The sequence below is a fragment of the Hyperoodon ampullatus genome (assembly GCF_949752795.1).
Source record: "Hyperoodon ampullatus genome assembly, chromosome: 16".
Lineage (NCBI taxonomy): Eukaryota > Metazoa > Chordata > Mammalia > Artiodactyla > Ziphiidae > Hyperoodon > Hyperoodon ampullatus.
Window position 1 is genome coordinate 67357477 of NC_136929.1, and position 21889 is coordinate 67379365.

The window sequence follows — 21889 nt, forward strand, 5'->3', positions numbered from 1 at the left end:
TTGATGTTCTTTAATAGAAATAATTATTAAACTATCCCTTACATAAGAGAAAGATTTTTATTAGACTCATGTAAAAATAAAACTATATATTTGAAAACCCCATCCAAAATAATATTTTCTTCAGTATGTGGCACAATACACATGGGATCATAAACAAACAAGAAAACAAACAAAAAAGAAAGAAAAAGAAATGAAGCATTCTCACCACCTTATATGGGCTCATCAAATCTGTTATGGTTGTTCCTGTGGATAAGGGGTAGAGTATGCCCTGGTGAACAAAACCCCTGCTCTATATCCAGGAAAGACCCTTGAACCTGGAAGGGGGACCAGGCCTTAAACATGTGGGAAGGAGAACTATACTTCTTATTGTTTTTATACAGCAGGTTCTTATTAGTTATCCATCTTATACATATTAGTGTATATATGGAGAACTATACTTCTGTCCCTTGTTTTTTTAGACTCTGGACTTTCAAATGTTTGGTTACTGTGACAGAAGATGGAGTCTGGTAAACAAAAGAAAGATCTTTCTAGTAAATCCCAGCTGATAATGAGTGAATTATATCTATATATCTAATGATACAGTTGCATATTTCTCTGCATTTTCTCTTGTTATTCCTTACCTTTAAACAGACTTTTAAAAGTACGTTTCAACTTGGTCTCTGAATATCCATATTCTAGCGGATATTAAGCAAAGGTATATTTCATGGGTCAAAACATTAACAGGAGAGCAACATCCCTCTCCTTGAAGCCAGCATTACTAAAGAAGCTGAATTTAGTGAAACCTTCAATCTCAGGAAACAAGATTCAGGGCTGCTAGGATCAGCTGAATCTCCCTTAAGAAAAGTCTCTCTGTATTACCAAACCTGGAGGTTTAACATTAGACTTAGAAAGGGAGTTCATCATCTATAAATCCATAGTGGAGGACAGCATACACACACATACACTAACCAGTTACTCTGAAGTTTGAAGCTCTAGTCTAACACTGGTTCTGTTACCAAACCAAATAAGGTTAGAGGAAGAAGGAGGAAGAAGAATAAGAAAAGAGAGAGGAGGAAGGGGAGAAGAAGGGGAAAGAAAAGGGAGATGAAAAGGATGAGCAAAAGAGAAGGAGGTAAAGGAGGGAGGAGAGACGGAGGAGGAGGTAAATGAGGAAAGGGAGAGAAGAAGGTAGAATTATAATTAGAGTAACATAATTCCTCAGATCTACAATTAAAGTCACAAAGTTCATATAAAAGTTTGCCTTGGAATAATCTTTGAATTAATAATGATTGTTGAAATACTTTAATATTGTTTTCATAGATGTAAAGAAAATCTAAAAGATACTGCATAATTTCTGTATATTATATAGTACATTTACATATTATACACAAATTATATATAATAATATATTATAAATAAATTATATATAATATATACCAAAATTTTAGGATCAGAATGAAGATCTAAGAATGTGGCAGTTGTTGGCATTCGAAGTAACTGTGTTTTCCATTAAACCTGTGCAAAACACTTTTTCAAAAAGCATAAAATCTCTCTTAACGGTCATGGATATTGCTCTATTCTCTACAATTCCAAAAATTAACTTAGCTTTGCAATATGCATTATTATGCTGGAACAACAACAAAAAAGGCTAGTAAGCTTTAGATTTTAAATGTGTATAACATAGCAACAACCTAAATTACTTGGTCTTTATTGCCATGACTACTTTTCTTCTTACTGCCACATGGAAAAGGTTCTTGGGATACTTACCTACAAAGAAGCACTGATCACAACAAGGCATGCCCTTTTTGTCACTGTATCAATAGTAATACCTCATTTATTTCATAATATGGGGAAATAAACTGCTCAATATAAATTAGCTGTCCAAATAAATGTAACTTACTCCTTTAGGAAACAAAAGGGTTTTTGGTTGTTAAAGTCATATTTTACTTATTTATCTAACATATATCATTGACAGTCTACCAAGTTCAATACTCTGTGTTAGGCATATGAGGAAATACAAAATTGAATCTAACACATTAGCTTAGTCTCAATAGTTACTAAATAATGCACATATAAATGAATAATAAAGGTTTAAAAGAAATAACAGCCATAAGAAATACTGAAATAATATGCTGAAAGAGAGACTGTATCTGGGGAGCAAAGCAAGGCAAATCAGGGACAGGTTCCATGGAAATCTTATGTGAAATGGAACATAACAATGGGGTGGGATTTAAGACCTAGAGCTGAGAGTAAGGGGACAAGTAAATGTATTTCAGGCCAGAGACCGAACATTTGAAAAGGAAAAGATAAAAAAGTGAAGCATGTATATCAGCTCAGTTTTGCCAAAATAAAACGTTTAAGTAAAGAGCTGACAATAAAATCCAAATCATGAAAGACTAAGCTAAAATTTTTAATTTATTCTGTAGTAAGTAAGAAGTAAATGATTGGTTTGAACAGTGAAATAATATGATCAGGAATATAAATCAGGAGGAGGAAGAGGAGGAGACAGAGGGTCCAAGATAAAAAGAGAGCAATATGAAGAATTTAAGCAACATGTAAAGAATTTTATAAAGGTGAAAGCTGTATTTCAGCGATACTAAGTATAGGACTTGGAAATTTAACTGACTGATATAAAGATCAAAGAGGGGCTGAAGCTGACTCAAGTCCCCACTACTATGAAGACAGTAGCCTCTTAATCAAAACAGAGGACTTGGGCTTCCCTGGTGGCGCAGTGGTTGAGAGTCCGCCTGCCGATGCAGGGGACACGGGTTCGTGCCCCGGTCCGGGAAGATCCCACATGCCGCGGAGCGGCTGGGCCCGTGAGCCATGGCCGCTGAGCCTGCGCGTCCGGAGCCTGTGCTCCGCAACGGGAGAGGCCACAACAGTGAGAGGCCCGCATACCGCAAAAAAAGAAAAAAAAACAACAACAGAGGACTTAAGAACATGAATGATATGGGACTGGGACGGCAAATTCAATGTTACACATTCTAAGGCTGCGGGGCCAGAAAGACATTCACTTGGCCATATCTCATAGGGAGATGAGAATATAAGAATAAAGCTCTGGAAATAAGAATAAGAGAGGAAAGCTATCATAAAACTGAATAAAAATTCCCGAAAAAACATAAGCTCCAGAAAAGCAAGGATGCTGTCTGTTTTGTTCACTGTCGTATCTCCTGTGCCTACAACAGTGTCTGGCACTCAGTAAATACATATTGAATGTTCACGGAAAGAATGCCATACAACAGATCACAGCAAGAGAATGAGAGAGGTCAGGAGCCTGATCTTTTTATGTCAAAAGTTAGATAGAAAAGTAGAAAGAAAATGCAGATAAGGATAAGAGGAAAGCAGTAGGAGTCACGAGAAAACCAATAAAAGAGAATATTACAGAAGTCATAATAGGTGAGTTTTAAGAGAGTGGGAATGGTGAATTGTGTCATTCTCAATAGATAATTTACTTATACCTACCTTGCGTGGTTGAAAATCATACTTCACACAGTGCTGAAAACCTTTTCCTTTGGACTTCAGTGATGTGACTATCAGGCAATTGCCAACGAAATGAGCAGAGTAACCAACTCCTTTGCTAGTACGAAAACTGCAAAGAAAACTGAGAATAGTATAATATCCTCTGTGACAAAGAACAATATATCTAAAGATTAGTATTATACAAATAATATAAAACATAATTATAAAAATAAAACTTACATCCCTATAGAGTAGAAGGGGTATTACATGTACCAAATAAAGACTAAAACATGAAAAGTTTAGAACAGCTAAAAGAAGGCATTTAAATTGGGAAAACAGAAGACTATAGAACTTATTAATATTTCAATTTAAAACATGACAAATACATAAAAACAAATTAATAGCCAACAAAAGCCTACCAAGTAGATTTCATATACCTTCAATGACCACCTGGAATTAACAAATACAGAAATCATGTACACAGTTAATGTTTTCAAAATCAACTTGCTCTTTAATTCTACTATATCTTTGAAAATAGCTTACAACTTTACCAAAAAAAAAAGTCACAGCCAATTTTGATAAATAACATAGGTAATCAAGCAAAGGAATACATTTTCACTCAAAAAAAGAAAAAAGATGTGACTATGAAATATAGTTATTTTCTTCTAGAGGAGCACTCCTCCAGCTGTGAATTCAATCACAATATATACTAAAAAAAATAAAAGAACAAAACCTGTAAATGCTTTGACAAATGACAGTATTATTGAAATAAAAATATGATCTCCCAAAATGAGCTTTCTTTTTTTTTTGAAATGTACACAACATATGATCTTATGTAAATGGTATCACATCTTGTATGGCACAGTGAGCATTTAGAGAGGACTTTTTTTTTTGGCTGTGTTGGGTCTTCGTTGCTGCCTGCGGGCTTTCTCTAGTTGCAGCGAGCAGGGGCTACTCTTGGTTGTGGTGCGCGGGCTTCTCATTGCAGTGGCTTCTCTTGTTGCGGAGCACGGGGCTCTAGGCGCCTGGGCTTCAGTAGTCGTGGCTCGTGGGCTCTAGAGCACAGGCTCAGTAGTTGTGGCACACGGGCTTAGTTGCTCTGTGGCATATGGGATCTTCCTGGACCAGAGATCAAACCCGTGTCCCCTGCATTGGCAGGCGGATTCTTAACCACTGCGCCACCAGAGAAGCCCCCAAAATGACCTTTCTGAAGTTCATCCCCATTTATGTTTGGAAGTTCAGATGCTTGTTAAAACTCTCTCTCATTACTATCCATATATAATCTTTTGTAATAGAGTTTACAAGTTATTAATAGCTCAACATTTTTCTACACTCACATTTCTGAACAGTCATTGTACAAAAAGTACTTTAAATATTATGCTACCATTAAATCCTATGTGATAGGTACCATTATTATCCTCATTTTACAGTTGAAGACACCAAAGCACAGGATAAACAGTAAATGGTAGAGGCAGAACTTAAACTCAGGCAATCTTATTTCAGAGCACTGCAAGTATGAAATGAGGCAATACATGTAAGCACTTATAATGCCTAGTACATATAGTAAGATAACAAACGGAACTTGGATGTTCTTATTACTTGGCATTATTGGTAAACTAAAATTATCAAGTTCCGAGTCCTTACAGGTCAACCCATTGTTGGGTTGATGAACCCATTCTGTTAGTTATCTACCAAATAATTAATCTTATCTAATTATAACTTCTCACATGGTTATCAAAATCAATATTTTTAAAGCATACCTTAATTACGCTCACAGAACCATGTTAAGTCAAAAAGCAAAGTGAATGAAATCTGGTAGGAGTTTGTTGTTGTTGTTTTGGGTTTTTTTTTTCACTAAGAACACACAATTGATCTATGCAGACTGGAGATAGGAGGTCTGTAACCCCTGACTCTTAAAATGTAATTGAGGAAAAAAATAGTGAGGCAGGTTGCCTAGAATCAACAGCAAAAAATGAATAAAATAAACTGACATAACTGTATCTTTGTAGTTTTAACATATATATATTTATTTACTTATTCTATTTAATATGTTGCCTTGACACTTGACACTATTACATATTTACAAGATTGAAATGCTTAAGACCAAAGTACTAAAATTAAATATATTACTTACCAATAAAGATAAGGTTTATCCTTATCAACATTAATGTTATTTAATGGATCCATACGAAACCAAGTGTTTAGGGTGAAGCCATTCTGATAAGGCCACTTTGCAATAGGAGGCAAAGCAATTGCCTACAAGGTAATGGAAAAAGATACAAAAGTATCAGTTAAAGAAAATGTAATAGTAAATAAGGTCAAGTATGGCTTCCACAGATTAAAAAACAATGAAGGTATAAATATCAAAGAATCATGGACAAATACAAAAATAGAAACTATTATCATATTAAGATAATCTATTAATATTGTTTGTTGACTCTAGAAGCATTATTTTCAAATATTCAATGAATCAAGTTTCATATCTAAGTTACGTAGTAGGGTTCAGACTGTATTCCAAGAAGTCCACCTCCAAGTTCACCAATATACAGTCCCTTATACATATGCTCCAGAATTTTCAGTTTTCTATAGTTTATGTTAGGTTTTCAGTAATATTTCACTTGATTAAAGAAAGCTGAATTTTCAAATCCAAAAGCAATAGAGAAGCTAATGGAATAAATACTGAAGAAATATAAGAATTAAGAAATAATATTAATACAAAAGCAAAAGATTTATCATTCAGAAACTGAACCATTGAAATTTATGACCAAAACCAATTCAAATCCACTCACACGTAGGAAAGGAATAATATAGTATTCAGTTGGTAATAGTAATAAAAAAAATCTAGACATTCTAAGGAAAAAATGAGAAAGTGGTATATAACTTGACTTGAAGACAAAAAACATGAGTGGATTTATTTATCTTTCTATGAGGTATCTAAATTCCTTCACATAAAAGATAAGTACCCTTTATGATTTTTTTAAAATTTATTTATTTTATTTTTGGCAGTGTTGGGTCTTCATTGCTGAGCGCAGGCTTTCTCTAGTTGTGGCGAGTGGGGGCTACTCTTTGTTGTGGTGCACGGGCTTCTCATTGCGGTGGATTCTCTTGTTGCAGAGCACGGGCTCTAGGGCGCAGGCTCAGTAGTTGTGGCGAACGGACTTAGTTGTTCCGCGGCATGTGGGATCTTCCCGGACCAGGGCTTGAACCCGTGTCCCCTGCATTGGTGGGCAGATTCTTAACCACCGCGCCACAAGGGAAGCCCCCATTTATGATTTTATAACTGATCTGTTCCTCCAAACAGATCCTTCATATTGCTGATAATGACCTTACTCAAATATAACATATAGCTTCCATATAAAAATCCTCTGCATATAAAATGAAGTTTAAATTTCTTCAGGTTATACAAGGCTGTTCACACATACTGTGACTCCATCAAACCCTTTCAATCTTATTCTCTTCTTGTACCTTACCCCACTTTTCAAAGTATATCTAAACATAGCAGCTGTTCCACCTGTTCTGTTAGAGCTCCCCTTTTTGTACATGATGCTACTTCTGTGCAAAACACTTCCTCCAACAAGATCCCAATTACCCTCAATACCAGGCTAATATCTCCTTCTCCTGTGAAGCTTTCCTGGACTTCACCCCAGCCTAGTTTCTCTTTTCATTGTTTTCCCATAGCACTCAGTACCTAAATCTACAATAGCTTATTCTAACAAGCTGCTTTTGTGTCTACCAATGAGTTCCCAAAGAGTAAGAAATATAGTTTATACTCCCAGCATTGAGACTTAAGACATAGAAAATAATCAATATGTGATCAATGAAAAATCTCAAAGTGGCAAAGCGCCTGCTGCATAAAAACAAAACGAAAACACACACACAAAAACACATAAACACACATACCATTTCAAATGAAGACTCAAACCCTAACAATGAATAAAAATTTTCCTATACAATGTCCTTTCAGATTTTAATATTTAAGCAATTAGTCCAGGCACTTTAATTGTCAATACAGTCTTTTTTCGACTTTTTAAAAAGGGAAATATTTTACTTTGTTTTTTTGTTTGCTAGCAAAATGCAATTCTTGCCAAGTTTACTGCTGGTTAATACCTCCATAAGTTTCACTAATCCAGACTTCACTTACTACAGCTGCTTCAGAGTACCAAGGTAAACAGGAGAAATATTTATTGAGGACATTGAAAAGTAAAGTGATTCTATAGAATTATAATAATAGCTTAACAAATATATTAATTTGCTCATAATGCCTGTGGAACACGATTGGAACAGGGTCAGATTCATGGTTTCCAACCTCTGGCCACAACCAGCATACCCAAGTGCCCTTCCATACCAGCCACAGCAGTCCATGACAGCACTATCATAGCGGCGTTAATAAGCATGCAGAGTGCAGCCCATTCCTTCTCTTTTCCCCCATTACTCCACATGCCCAAGAGATCTCTTACTTCCAACCAGTGGCCCTAGCACTTTCTATATCATCAGTCTCATCATCTGGTCTACTGAGCCCCACACTGGAACTTATACGCTGCATTAAACTAAGAGATACAGGAAAGAATTTGAGACAAGCTGTTCTTCAAGTTTTCCAGAACTACACTTCCACCACAGTAGGACTGAAAGAGTCCTAAATCACATTCAGTTGCCAACACTAGTGAACCAAAATACAACAGAAAAAAAGAAAAAAATCTCACAAAAGGAAAAGCTAATAAGCTTGAGTGATAATGAAATAATAATAGTCTTTGGCCTTGCTACAACTGGTATGAAACACCTGAGAGGCTCTAGGACTGCATTTTTCTCAGTTTCATTGTGGACTTCTAAAAATTCCATAGATAAATAAGGATCTTTATTATGGCCAATCTCTTCAACAAGACAGTTACCTCTACTAAAGGACGTTGTCTTAAAATTATTTTTTTTATTACATATGTATTTTAAATTTATTATATTTTTACTGAAGTATAGTCTTCAGTATGTAACAGCTAGAAAAAATGTTTTAGGGATCTGAACTCTCCCATTTCTAGAGGGTATGCCTCAACTTCCTGCTCCTACTTACCTACCAACCAGCTCCTTCTTACAGTGCACATTGTATCCCTAGCCTTTTTCAACTCTTTAACTGATGCATACACTCTCCCTTAAGGCACAAAAGCTAACTTTGTAGAGTACTGCCTTACGTGGAATCCAGGCCCATTTACTCCCCAACCGTTTGTGCCTGATCACCCATTTTCTAGACTCTTTATATTTCCTTGTAATCCCATGGCGATAACGGCATGACCTTTGGACTATCTCCGTGATTTTGGATTTAAGCTGCCTTCACATTTCCTCTGTATTTCCTTCTACAATACTTCGGTATCCACAATTGGGTATCCCTCATTGTGTCCAGTGAGTCCATCGGATTCTGAAATCTATATCCCTCACCGTCTCCTAGACTACCTGACTCCAAAATTTATATTCTTATCTGTTGCAATTTGCAAAAAAAAATGATTTCAGATAGGATGCTTTCAGTTAACTATTTCAGTGAATAGAAAAGTGTACTATTTCTTAAATTAAGCAAATTCAAGAAATAGATCATAATCATGAAAAGCAAATCTATATAGTATATCCATAAAGGTCACAGAGCACGTAAAATGCCATCTTACGTTTGTCATTCACCTTTACACTAATCACTGTAGAACTCAACTAACTCTCTGTAAGTATTACCAAATTGCTCATATGGAGGCAGCAGGCTCATAGTAAAGCATCTCCACAATATAGAATACAATTCAGAAGGCCTAGCATATATGGTTATTTTAGAGGGAAAGTAAGTTGTATCATGATCTTAATCATCCAAAGGCACTGCTATGAGCAGTGGTCCAAACAGTATGTACCCTCTTGTTACTAAGATGGCACTGGTTCATGCTCATCCAGAAGCAGATTATCAAACACACTGTAATGGTAAGGGTTTTAAAATCAGCTCCTATCTGAATTTCTCAGCAGTTCAATAGCAGAAGTAACATGTCTGAAAATTAGCCAATCCGTTGTTAAATGAAACGCTGGATTTAAGGTCAGACAAATTTTGGTTCAGGTTGTGACTCTACTTTAAGACTCTGAACAATGCTATACTGTAGAGGCTTACTTAGTTTTCTCAACTGATGTAACAACAATAATATCATTTATCTTATATAGCTTGTATGACTCAAATGAAATAATAGTTATAAAAGTTCTAGTTCCTTCCCTGCTTCCTCCTCTACAAAGAATATACTCTTGATCCAAACTACCCTTTATGGAAATGAGTGATGCAGGAAAAACCAGGAAAGGCGGAAGAGATAGTATAAGTCCACCAATATCCCCTGAGCTATCTCTGTGTGTGTGTATGTGTGTGTAAAATGCATTGCATACCAATAGGTAATTGGTGACGAAATGGCTAAAAACAGGATTAACTGCCATCTTACTGAGGCAATTCAGGCAATTTATTAAAACAGAGTTATTAATTCCATTTTAATTAAACTTTGTTAATTCTATATATAAAACAGCAACTTGCTTATGTTTCAGTCAAAACACTTTGCTCTTCTTCCCCATACCTTAGACTGAAATCTATCAGATGTCAGGTCAACAACAGCTCTGTAAAATGTATTAGAAATACATATGTGTATAAGTAGAACTATTACATATAAAAGAACCCTCATCCCCTTAGGGACAGCAACAGTGTTTTCTCTGCTATGTACCACAATATACATACATATTATATATGCTCTACACTAACAAACTGATATGTAAAATGATTTGCTTCCATCTTGAAAGTGTTTTGTTTTTATTTTAACTTTCCTATTTTTGTTTAACAATTGGTGGAAACTGTAACTTAAAAGATTAGTAACAAAATAGTCAGGAAAAAATATAAAATTAGGATAATGGTTGATGAAACAGGAGATTGAAAGGATATTTAAGTACCTGTAATAACCAAAGAGCAATAAATATTTACATTATGTTTTACAACTTATATAGTGCTTAAATAGTATATTATTTCAGTACAGGCTCACAATAACCCTATTCCATTATAAAATGCTAATATTTTACATGAAAGTAAGCTAGGAAACACTAAGGACTAGTCCTCTACAGTAATGAACTAGGGGATTCAGAAATCAAAACTGGTTCTTCTAGCCAAAAATTACACATATGCTCTACAATGCTACCATGTATATTAAAATGATGAAATCAAGCTTACTGAGAAAGCTAGTTGAAAAGAACAACAAAATGGATAAACTTCCAGCTAGACTGACTGGAACAAGAATGAAAGAGGAGGCATCAATACATATCCTATAGACATTAAAAGGATAATAGGGAATATGATTAACAACTATGTCAATATATTCAACAACTTAGATTACCTGGATAATTACTTGAAAGACACACACTACCAATGCTTACTCAAAACAAATAGAAAATTTCCCTATATCTACTACAGAACTTAAGTTCGTAGTTTAAAACCTTCCCACAAACAAAACTCCAGACCCAGATGGCTTCAATAGTGAATTCCAGCATACATTCAAGAATAAGTATTATCAGGGCTTCCCTGGTGGCAAAGTGGTTGAGAGTCCGCCTGCCGATGCAGGGGACACGGGTTCGTGCCCCGGTCCGGGAGGATCCCACATGCCGCGGAGCGGCTAGGCCCGTGAGCCATGGCCGCTGAGCCTGTGCGTCCGGAGCCTGCGCTCCGCAAGGGGAGAGGCCACAACAGTGAGAAGCCCGCGTAACGCAAAATAAAATAAAATAAAATAAAATAATAAGTATTATCAGTTCTACACAAACTCTTCAATAGTGAGAAACAAATACTTCCCAACTCATTTTATGAGGAATTACCCTAACATCAAAACTGGAGAAAGATATCACAGGAAAAGAAAAACAGATCATCAAGTCACTCATAGAAGTAATTGCAAAGTTTCTTAGCAATATGTTAGCAAATCAAATCCAGTGTTGTATGAAAAGGTTATTACACTGCGATCAAGCAGTTTTTATCCCAGGAATGCAAAGGTGACTTAACACTGAAATATCAGTCACTGTAATTCATCACATTAATAAAGATTAAGAAGAAAAACTATATGATAATTTCAATAAAATCAGAAAAAGCATTTGATAAAATTCAACACTGATATTAACTTACTGATGATGAAAAAAAAAAAAACCCAGTAAATAGGAATAGAAAGGAATTTCCTCAGTCTGATAAAGGATATATCTTAAAACCTAACGCTAATAGTATACTTAATGGTGAAATACTTAATGCTTTCCCCAAGACTGAGAATAAGTCAAGACTGTTACGATTACTAATTGAAGGTCCTAGCCAGTGCAATAAGGTACAAAATGAAATAAAGAGGCATCTACTAAAAAAAACTGCTAGAACAAGTAAGTGAGTTTAGCAAGGTCTCAGGATATAAGGTCAGTATACCAAAAAATTTGCATTTTTATATACTAGCATAAAGCAATATGGAATATTTGTGAATGAATTTAACAAACGATGTTTAAGACTGACATGCTGAAAACTGTGAAACACTGAAACATCAAAGAAAATGAAATAAAGGGAGAGATATATTGTGTCCCATGAATTGGAGTACTCAGAGCTAGATCCACACAAACACGGCCAGATAGTTTTCAAGAAAGGTGCCAACACAATCCAATGTGAAAAGAACTGTCTCTTCAACAAATGGCTTTGAAACAATTTGATAGTCATATGTTAAACAAACAAAACTTAACCTCCAACCTTCCCTCACATCATATTTTAAAAATTTAAACAAAAGGGATCACAGACCTAAACATAAGAGGTAAAACAACACAACTTTCAGTAGAATGCCTAAGAGAAAAAAATCCTGTGACCTTGGTTTATACCGATTTCTTAGATTACAAAAGCATGTGTCATAAAAGAAAGAAAATTTTAATTGAACTCCATCAAAATTAAAATCTTTTGTACTTCAAGAAATATTGTTAAGAAAATAAAAAGACAAGCATCAGACTGGGAGAAAATGTTTGACAAACACATTTCCAAATTAACTTACACCCTGAATATATAATGAACTCTTAAGATAACAAGACAAATAATCACATTTTTTTAAGTGAACAGAAGATTTGAACACAAACATCACAAAAGATTTAAGAATGGCTAATAAACACATGAAAAATGTTCAACATCAGTCATAAGGGCAATACAAAATTAAAACTACAATGAGGTGCCATTACATAACCATTTACATGCTGCAAATTAAAAAGACACAATGTCCAGGATGCAGATCAACTGGGATTTTCATACACTGCTGATGGGGATGCAAAATTTTCCACTACAGAAAAAGCAATTTGCATATTTATCATGAAATGAAATACATACTTAACATAAAAACTAGCAATCTCACTCTTTCGTATTTACTCAAGAGATAAAAATACATACCTGCAGAAGACCTTTATTCAAGACCTAGCAGATTTATTTACAATAACCAAAAACTGAAAACCCAAAAGTCCATCAACTAGTGAATGGATAAACTGTGGTATATCCATAAAATGTAATACTACTCAGAATAAAAAGGAATGGAATTACTGATAAAACTACAACATGGATAATCTCAAAAGCATTATGGTAAGTAAAAGAAGCCTGGCAGAAAAGACTACACACTATATGATTTTATTTATATGAAACTCTAGAAAAGATAGAATTATACAAACACAAAATAAATCAAAGGTTGTAAGGGACAGCCTAGGGAGAGGGAACAGGCTTCAAAGAGACACAAGGGAATTTTGGTGGGTGATAGAATTGTTCTAAATCATGACTGTCATGGTGGTTACAGGACTATTCAAAACTCAACAAACTGTACTTTTTAAATTGGGGAATTTTACTGTATGTAAATTATACCTTCACAGAGTTGACTTAAAAGAAATAAAAACAAACATATGTATTTAAAACTTACCGCAGCACTACAACCGGGGAAATTGAAAAAAGTATCAGGACCATGTCTTTGTGGCATCTGATTAAGAACTGATAATAATTTTACTGCATGTCTTGGCTAAGGAAACAAGAAAAAGAAATGTCACTGTACAAATTTAACAAAAATACCTAACATATCACCTTAACCACCAGAATGTTTTCTAACTTGAAAGAAAATTAATTTTAAATCATTTAATAAACTCTTTAAGAGGAACAATTTCCATTACAAATTCAAGTTTATAGCTCTCTAGAGACGAACTGTTGAACATTAAGTATTAATGCACTGATATTGAATACTTTTCCCTCTGACCACGGCTTACCCAGGATATTGAATACTTTTCCCTCTGACCACAGCTTACCCAGATTCCACTTTCTCCTCGAAGCATGCTGAACAAAAGCTTCAACTCCTTGACAGTGATGCTGTAGCTGGCAAGAACCCCCAACATATCAACTAGAAGATCTTCAAAGGAAAATAAAGTTATTCTGAACTCTAGTCATGAGCTGCCATCTGTCAAGGTAAATATACTTTTTGAAAGAGCAAAAGTTACCTTGTCATTTCTACATATATATGGATATGTATTATAGCTAAATGTCCTCATGAATAGCTGTTCTAATTAACAATTTTTAATTCATCAGATAAGCAAAAAATTATATTTGAATTTTAGGATTTTCTTCCCATCAGAATTACCATTTCAATTAAGTTCTCTTTGAAAAATTATATAAAATGGATTTTATAAATTCCCAGCATACACACACATACGTGCACACACACACACACACACACACACACAAATCTGCTATATGCTGGGAAAAGTAGGCAAAACAATGCAATGGTACAATGATTTAACATAGTAAATTTGTTATTTTCAAATGAAAAAGTGATGGTTAACCACATTTTCTTTTAGAATTATCTACTCTTAATACAGTACATTCTTGAAATAGTCCTTGGCCCATTAACAACAATTTGGGGCACTCACTCCTTGCCTGGCATTATTCCAAGTGGTTTACATGCATTAACTTCACAAATCCTCATAACAAGCCTATGAGGTAAGTATTATTATTATCCCCTTCTAAAAATTAGGAAAGTGAAGCATAGATAACCTAATCACACTGCCCAAGAACGCACTCTACTAAGCGGTAGTCAAAATTCAAACCTAGGCAGTATGGCTCCAGAGCCCTCACTCTTACTTACTAGTCTCTATATAGAAGTACCATTTGAACATCTGACTAGTGATATCCATTATGATAATGTGTTTATGTTCACAGAAGAGACACACCAGCTCACCAGATAATAAGAAAAAATTATACATTTAATCTCTTGTCTCTGATTACTTTCTCATCTCTAGACATTGTAATAGTACCTCTATCAGTCATTTTTTGCAAGAAATTAAACATCTAAATACTTATACTTCATTTTCTCAATTTCTAAAGCATGTCCTAAGAATTAAAGATACTACACAAGTTATTATAATAAATACACATATACATTATAAACAATTTATCATCAATTAATAAAATAGGTTAGGTTAGGATAAGTTGAAATAATTATTGACATGTACTATACATTATCCAATATCATAGATTAGTTAGCTGAACTTTGAGACTTTAAAAATATTTATTATGTAGGTATTTCAAATTAGAAATTTAATATGGTTATTTTCATCAATAAAGAATTGACTTATTCTTACTTTACACCATTATAAGTAAGCAATCTCTACGATAAACTTGTGACTGTGAATATGCCATTTTAAAGAGATATCTTTTAATGAAAGACCATTCATCATTCAAGTAATAAAAATGTTCATAGTTACTACATATTAGTCAGAATATCTGTTTCTAAGAAAAAATTCTAGATAAAAACCAAGCACTTTAAAATCCTAAGTTAATATAAAGCATTTTTAAGCAATTAGCTGCAATGACAAAACCTTCATAGAAGATTTCTTAAAGGTATGCCTACAAATACTATTTTAAAAGAATTCTATTTCCAAACCTTTATCTCATCTCCTATGTACGTCACAAAAAGTGATCTATTAAATTTGTATTTAATTACATAATTATTAAGATTTCTTATTTATTATACAGATAAGATAGCCAAGCACCTCAGTTTTTAATTTTATAATAAAATTTTAAAAGGTCTATAAAAAAGGTATTTTCTGTACCAGATTTTTAAAGGAGAAAAAATACTAAGACTATGAAATTCTCTTATCAATTTACTATAGATGTTTAACCACCTTCTAATATTATTAAATGAAAAGAACTTCTTTGAACTTAGCATGCTACAAAACACTCAGAGTGAAAACTTAGTAGTGTTTTGGTGGTTACTGGTCCTTCATTAGTATGTCATCTAAATTTTAATTTCTCTACGGAAAAGTAAGGTAGAGGTATTTTTCTAACACTTATTCATCACTTAAATAACAAAAAGTGAAAAATTTGTGTTATCCACATTATCATTAATGAGAATAAAGGATAAAGGAATTAAGAAGCTTTGTATAACAGAAAATGTGAAAAGCTTTGTGGTACTATCACGCTTACTATCAGCTTACTTCTCAGGGCTCATGAATTATGTACAGTAAGCTAGTATGTTCGTAATTGTGGCTCATTTTCTAAAGTGCACTTTATTTACAAAAAAAAAAAAAAAGAAAGAAAGAAAAGAAAAAGAATTTTTAGGGCTTAAATCCAGATATGAGGATTCAAAGATCACATGATGTTCTCTACAACATGTGTACATATAAGTTTATACATATAAATTCCTGTTAATGCTAAAATTTGCAGATGGTACCATATTTTCATCAAAAAGATGTTTTAATTTTGATTATCATTTTTCATGAAGTTAACCATTAGTAACCAATATAGAGAATACTAAATCATTCTAAACAGAGATAGATGCCACCTCGAAAGCAATTAGAAATGATTTTAATATACTCTATAAAAAAACAAAAATTTCAAAATATTGCTTAAATTTAAAAAGCACTGATCTTTATTCTTCATTCCATTTTTTCTTGTTTAATGTTTTGTTCTACTGATATTAAAATTAATTATGCATATATCAAAATATTATAGAGGATTTTCTGGTGTTGAACTATTTTTAAGGATCAGATATGATCAGATATTGTGAGGAATTATACTAGCACTTTTAGAATTATGAAACATTTTCATGTCAGAAGAAAGTTATACGGAAGATTCATGGCTTAAGAGAATCAACATTTCAAACTCCTTATTTTCTGGGAATAACTGTTGCTCTGGGACCATCTTTCAAAACATTTCTACTGAAGTGCATCTAACCACAGAGGAGAATGGACTTGCAGGTGGGTAAAGGATTGACAGTGAAGAATTACAGATATGGAAATTATTATTTGAAATAACACATAACAAACACCAAATTATTATTTTTATCTTGAAATTTCATGCAAATAGTATGTTCTAATTAACAATATATCTGCATTTATTTTAACACAAAAGTTCCTCCAAAAAAATATCAAAGTAAAATCGACACTTCCAAAAACTACAGCCTGCTTGTCCGAAGGCTTTTAGCACCTCCTGTCATAGTACCATATATGTCAGATTGGAGAACATGGAGTTCAGAGAACTTCTAATAAAGTGCTAATTTTATAGAAATGTAATATGTATTGTAATATTTTAATTATATAAAGGTTTAATTAAGTTCTACATAGAAAGGTACTGTTTATTTTTCTGATAGATTTCATAGCACTTATTCCACATTACTGAGATTTTCTAAAACCTGGAAAACCAAAATAGTAATTATTTTTGTCTAATACAGAAGTCATCTTTCATTCTTCAGGTTTCCCCTTAACATAAAAGGCAAATTTCCCATACATTTCTACTTATCTATTTTAAAACAAGGCAGCTTCAACAAAACTATAAAACCTATAGAATATAAAGAGAAGTATATGAATCTTTATAAACATTTAAATTATACTTTCCTGTCAGATAATCCCATACCTGCTATCATGTCATCTACAGCACTCATTTTCAGCAATACTTGCTCAATTAGCCCAACTTCTGTACTAGTCTGTAAATTCCGAACACTTTTTCGTAGGATGGCTGTAAACATGCTCCATATTTCTGCTTGACATGTGACATCACAGTGTTCCAAAAGCTCTGTCATGCATGTTATACTCTCAGCATCCTGGATAATAAAGTTCATCTCCAAGTCAAACTCTCCACCAACCAGCTAAAAATAAACAGAAAAAAAATCACCAATGATAATGTGAGAGGTTACACATAATAGCAAAACAAATATTTAGCTAGCAAGAAAGTATTAGCTACTCTAAAAAATTTCAAGTCTTCTAGCCTGAAACTAATTTTGATAAAAATTTCACTACAGATAAGTGAAAGGTGCTGTAAGAATTAAAACTAGCAAAGAGAAGTCTAATTTTTTTTTTTCAATTTGAAAAGGTGATTTCAAATCTAGAAAAATAGAGTAAAATAGAGCAAATGACTAAGAGGTGGGATTCTGGACAAATTCCCTTAAAAAGGTTTTGGCTTTGAAAAGTGAAAATTACTAGAAGATGCAGACATCACTGAGGATAAATTTTAAGACATGAAAATTCATTTTCTTTTATATTACTAGACTGACAAATAAAACAGATGTAACTGAAAAAGAATAGGTGGGCCTAATCTCCATGTATAGAATATGAAGAAACATGAAACTATATTAGCAAACTTACAGTAAATGTTGAAATAATAGAATTAATGTTAAAAATGTTTACAAGAGAAATACTTAATATCTAGTAGTATTTTTTTAAAAAAACGTGAACTGGGAAAGAAAGCTGATTTAATGGCAGCATATTTGACTTGTGGCATTATGCCAAGTGAGTCAAAAGTAGTACTCCTCCTCCCAAATGCTACTTTACTACAGCAATAGACAAATACACATGGAATAAAAGATACAATGATACTCCTATTCTCTATTGATCAAATCTCACATGAATTAGTTTATTCAGTAATAAGTATCATTCTTAAGGAAGAACATTAACAAACTGGATGTCTTTTTGATCTAGAGAATGGAAAATTTAGGCAGAAAATAATAGCCATATACAAACTGCGTGACAAATGTGAAGTCATTCATTCAACAAATATTTTATTTATTAAAGACTAGAACTTGCTGTTCTAAGAACTAGAAATATATCTGTGGACAAGAAAAAGTCCATGCACTAACAGTGCTAAATTCTAGAAATAAAGATCTATATATGTATTTACATATGTTCTACTTTATTCCAAAAAAGGTTGCATTTGGCTTATAAATTACATAAAGTATAAAAGAAGACATAAATAGTGAGTAGTTGAGAAAGAGGAAGTGAAGGAAAATAAAATTAGGTTCAGACAGGGGCTACAGATTAGATTCAAGAAGTCAAATTAATTTTCCATCAATGAAAGGTGTTCATTAATATGGATGGATGAGCACACTGTATAATATAAACTTGAAAATAATGGTAATAATAATACCACCACCTAACCTCACATGCCATTTAGTATTATTCTAAGTGCTTTACATACAGTAACTTAATTCTCACAGCAACTAATGACAAAGAAGCGAATATTTTAAAAGTCTTCTAGAATTCAAGAATTTAAAAACAAAATATTCTCAAATTGTAAAATATTATACTCTGTATATATATTTTCTCTGTAACAGCTCCAAATTCAACTTTATAAGAAACTAGCCCTTATGCTAACTTCCAACCTTTTACTGACCTAGATATTCTCTCTGGTTAAAGGTTGGTTTTACTTCTATGTGTGAAACGACTTCAACTCCTCCTACTATTTCTGGTTTATTAACAAAAATAGCTATGAGAATGGTTAAGAGATTGGCTCTGAATTCAGACTTCCTGGATTCTGATTTTAGCTGCACCACTCACTTTAATGACGCTACTTCTCTAAGCCTGTCACTTCATCTACAATATGGGAATAAAAGTTCCTAATAGGGTTGTTGTAAAGATTAAATAAATAAACTAATTGGGTTATAAGCACTTAGTAACAAAGTCAGGCATATAGTTAGCATTCAGTTAAGGAGTTAACGTTAGCTATTACCAGTTCTCTTACCCCAACTTTGAGCTAAAAATTGTAGTCATCTGATCACATACATATAAAGTACCATGAAACAGCCAGTGTAAACCTTATGTTTCCAGGAAAAGCTAAATTATTGTAGATCGTGTACTCTCTTAGATATTACTTGTAGATCTAGCAAAACCAACTCAAGCATCATTTTCACCGTGCCATGGTCTCACCAAGAATTGATTACTTTTTCATATTCATATATCCAACTGACTTGGGTCACTACTACGAAACCTGTAAACCCATGATTAGTAACTTAGAAGAGGTTCTCCAGAAGTGAACCACAGAGAAATAAACAGGTTTGGAAAACAATGACAACTTACTGACTGAACTAAAAGAAGTAGATACCAAAGTTTAAGTCTATAAGACTCAGCATAAATCTCTGTAAGAAATAGTATACACTAAAATGGGAGAACACTGAAGAATTTTTTAGACTAATCTCCTTAATGAGTTGTAAATGCTTAAGTAGAATCTGGTCTACCCAAGAACCATTATCAAATGTGTAAATAACAGAAATGGGCTCAGTGGTAACAAAAAATAGTCTGCTTTTAAAGGAATTAACAATTATAATGTGTAATTCTAACAATCAAGCTATTATGTGAAGCCTAAGGCTCTATCTTTCACAGTTAAAAAAACAATGCCCCTTTCTATACATCATTTAATTACAAAAGAGCACAGTTATGGCTCCCTGATTTCACTGCCAGAAGTTGTAAAAAAATTTATTATAAATGTTATAACAGAGTGGACCTATGTTTTTGGATGGTCTTTCTAACCCCTATTATAATTTTTAATACATTAGTATTAAGGAGGCTAACTGCTTGCAGAACTATTATTCCAAGATTAGGGAAATATTTATTCCTCACTTGTAATGAACAGTTCAATATTTCTCAACTAAAGCATACAAGAAAAACTAGAAACAGTCAGTCTTTATTATTTAAACAATTCCCTAACAACCCTATGAGGAAAAGGCATAGTTGTCTTCAGAGAGGGAAACTGAAGATAAATGAGGTTAGGCAACATAACCAAAGTCACACATGAGTAAGTGGCAGAGCCAGGATTCTACTCTAGACTAGAAAATGTACCGAAACAACTTGCTATGAAGTCAAGAGTGTAAACTTAAAAAATAGAGATGGGACGTGTCATAGTAGCTCTATGAAGAAATTAGTGCTTTGAGAACAGTGTATGGGTAAAATGAGGAAAGACAAAATGATTTCCGTGGATAAGAAATGAAACATCAAGAGGTAGTAAATCACAATAAAGAAAAACAACCAATTTATTTAAAGTTGTTTAAATAAATTATTTCAGTAAGAATGTCTAAGACTTTGAAGGCTCAATTACAGGAAAATTAGCAATAAACACTAAAAAAGGAAACTCACAGGAAAATATTTTAAAAAGCAAAAAGCAAAGAAAGTGATATGACAGGCTAGAAAGCTAAACCAAAAAAAAAAAAACCTAAAATCACTGTTACCATAGTACAAATGAGATTTATAAATCAATTGAGACTTCCTGTAAATATGAATGTGTCAACATGACACTCTATTTGCACAGTTAAGGGTTTTCTTTTCCTCCAGGCCTTCTCCTTAAAATTCTAAAAGGTACTGGCATTCAAGAAAAGCTGTCCACAATGGCCCTTCCTACTCAAGAATCTGTCATAAGTGAATAAAATAAATATAGGTGAGCCTTTTTAATGAACTAAGTTTTATTTACATAAAAGCATAAAAATTACTGTATAAAAATTTAGAATATAAAATGCTGGCCTGGAAATGTATTATCTTCTGAAAGTACTAAGGTTTATAATTACTAGCAATTTAAGTATCTTTTATTTTTTAAGTACAGAGTTTTAAATATCTTTATTTTGAAATCTTAGATTATTAGTTAGGATCATATGGAATAATTCAGTGTACATTAGACTAAATCAAACTGGATAATTATTAATCAGTTGGATTTCTTTGCAAATCTTTGCAAATCTGTGGATAAACTCTAAACTAGATAACACTGCTTATAAAGCCCCAGTTCAACACCCCACATTCAGCTTCCTCTCCCTTCCATTCCCTAGCTACTGTCATAAAAAACATTTCCACAATGCCATCTCTCACTTCCTCTAAAACTCTTTATAATGTTACTCCCTATGCACGAAATAGGGTTCTCTCCCAACCCCTAATTTTAACTTCCATTAAACATCCAAATATCAATTTAGATACCACTTAAGCCAGAAAGTCTTCCTAGTAACTATTAACACTGCCTTTCTCTGAACTCACATTACAGCCCATCCACATCACAGCAATCATTTCAGGATATCCTAGATGTTTACAGATTTCTTTCCACCCCCCACTTTACAGTAAGGTAAGGGTAAGGACCATTTCTAACTATCAACCATATCTACATCACTAGCACACTGGCAAACCCATGCAAATTATTCAATATTTAACACGG

General features: G+C 33.3%; 1 protein-coding gene across 3 annotated transcripts in view; it reads right to left on the reverse strand.

Moving 5' to 3' along the window:
• The window catches only part of NBEA (neurobeachin), a gene marked incomplete at both ends in the record, with an annotated part of 605261 nt that overhangs the window by 526539 nt on the left and 56833 nt on the right, over positions 1 to 21889 (reverse strand). For all 3 annotated transcript variants that reach the window (XM_079722002.1, XM_079722001.1, XM_079722000.1), the window contains 5 exons: positions 3445 to 3571; positions 5576 to 5697; positions 13368 to 13463; positions 13744 to 13844; positions 17345 to 17576. In XM_079722002.1, the coding sequence (XP_079578128.1) occupies positions 3445 to 3571; positions 5576 to 5697; positions 13368 to 13463; positions 13744 to 13844; positions 17345 to 17576 (678 nt within the window). The remainder of the gene's footprint in view (positions 1 to 3444; positions 3572 to 5575; positions 5698 to 13367; positions 13464 to 13743; positions 13845 to 17344; positions 17577 to 21889) is intronic.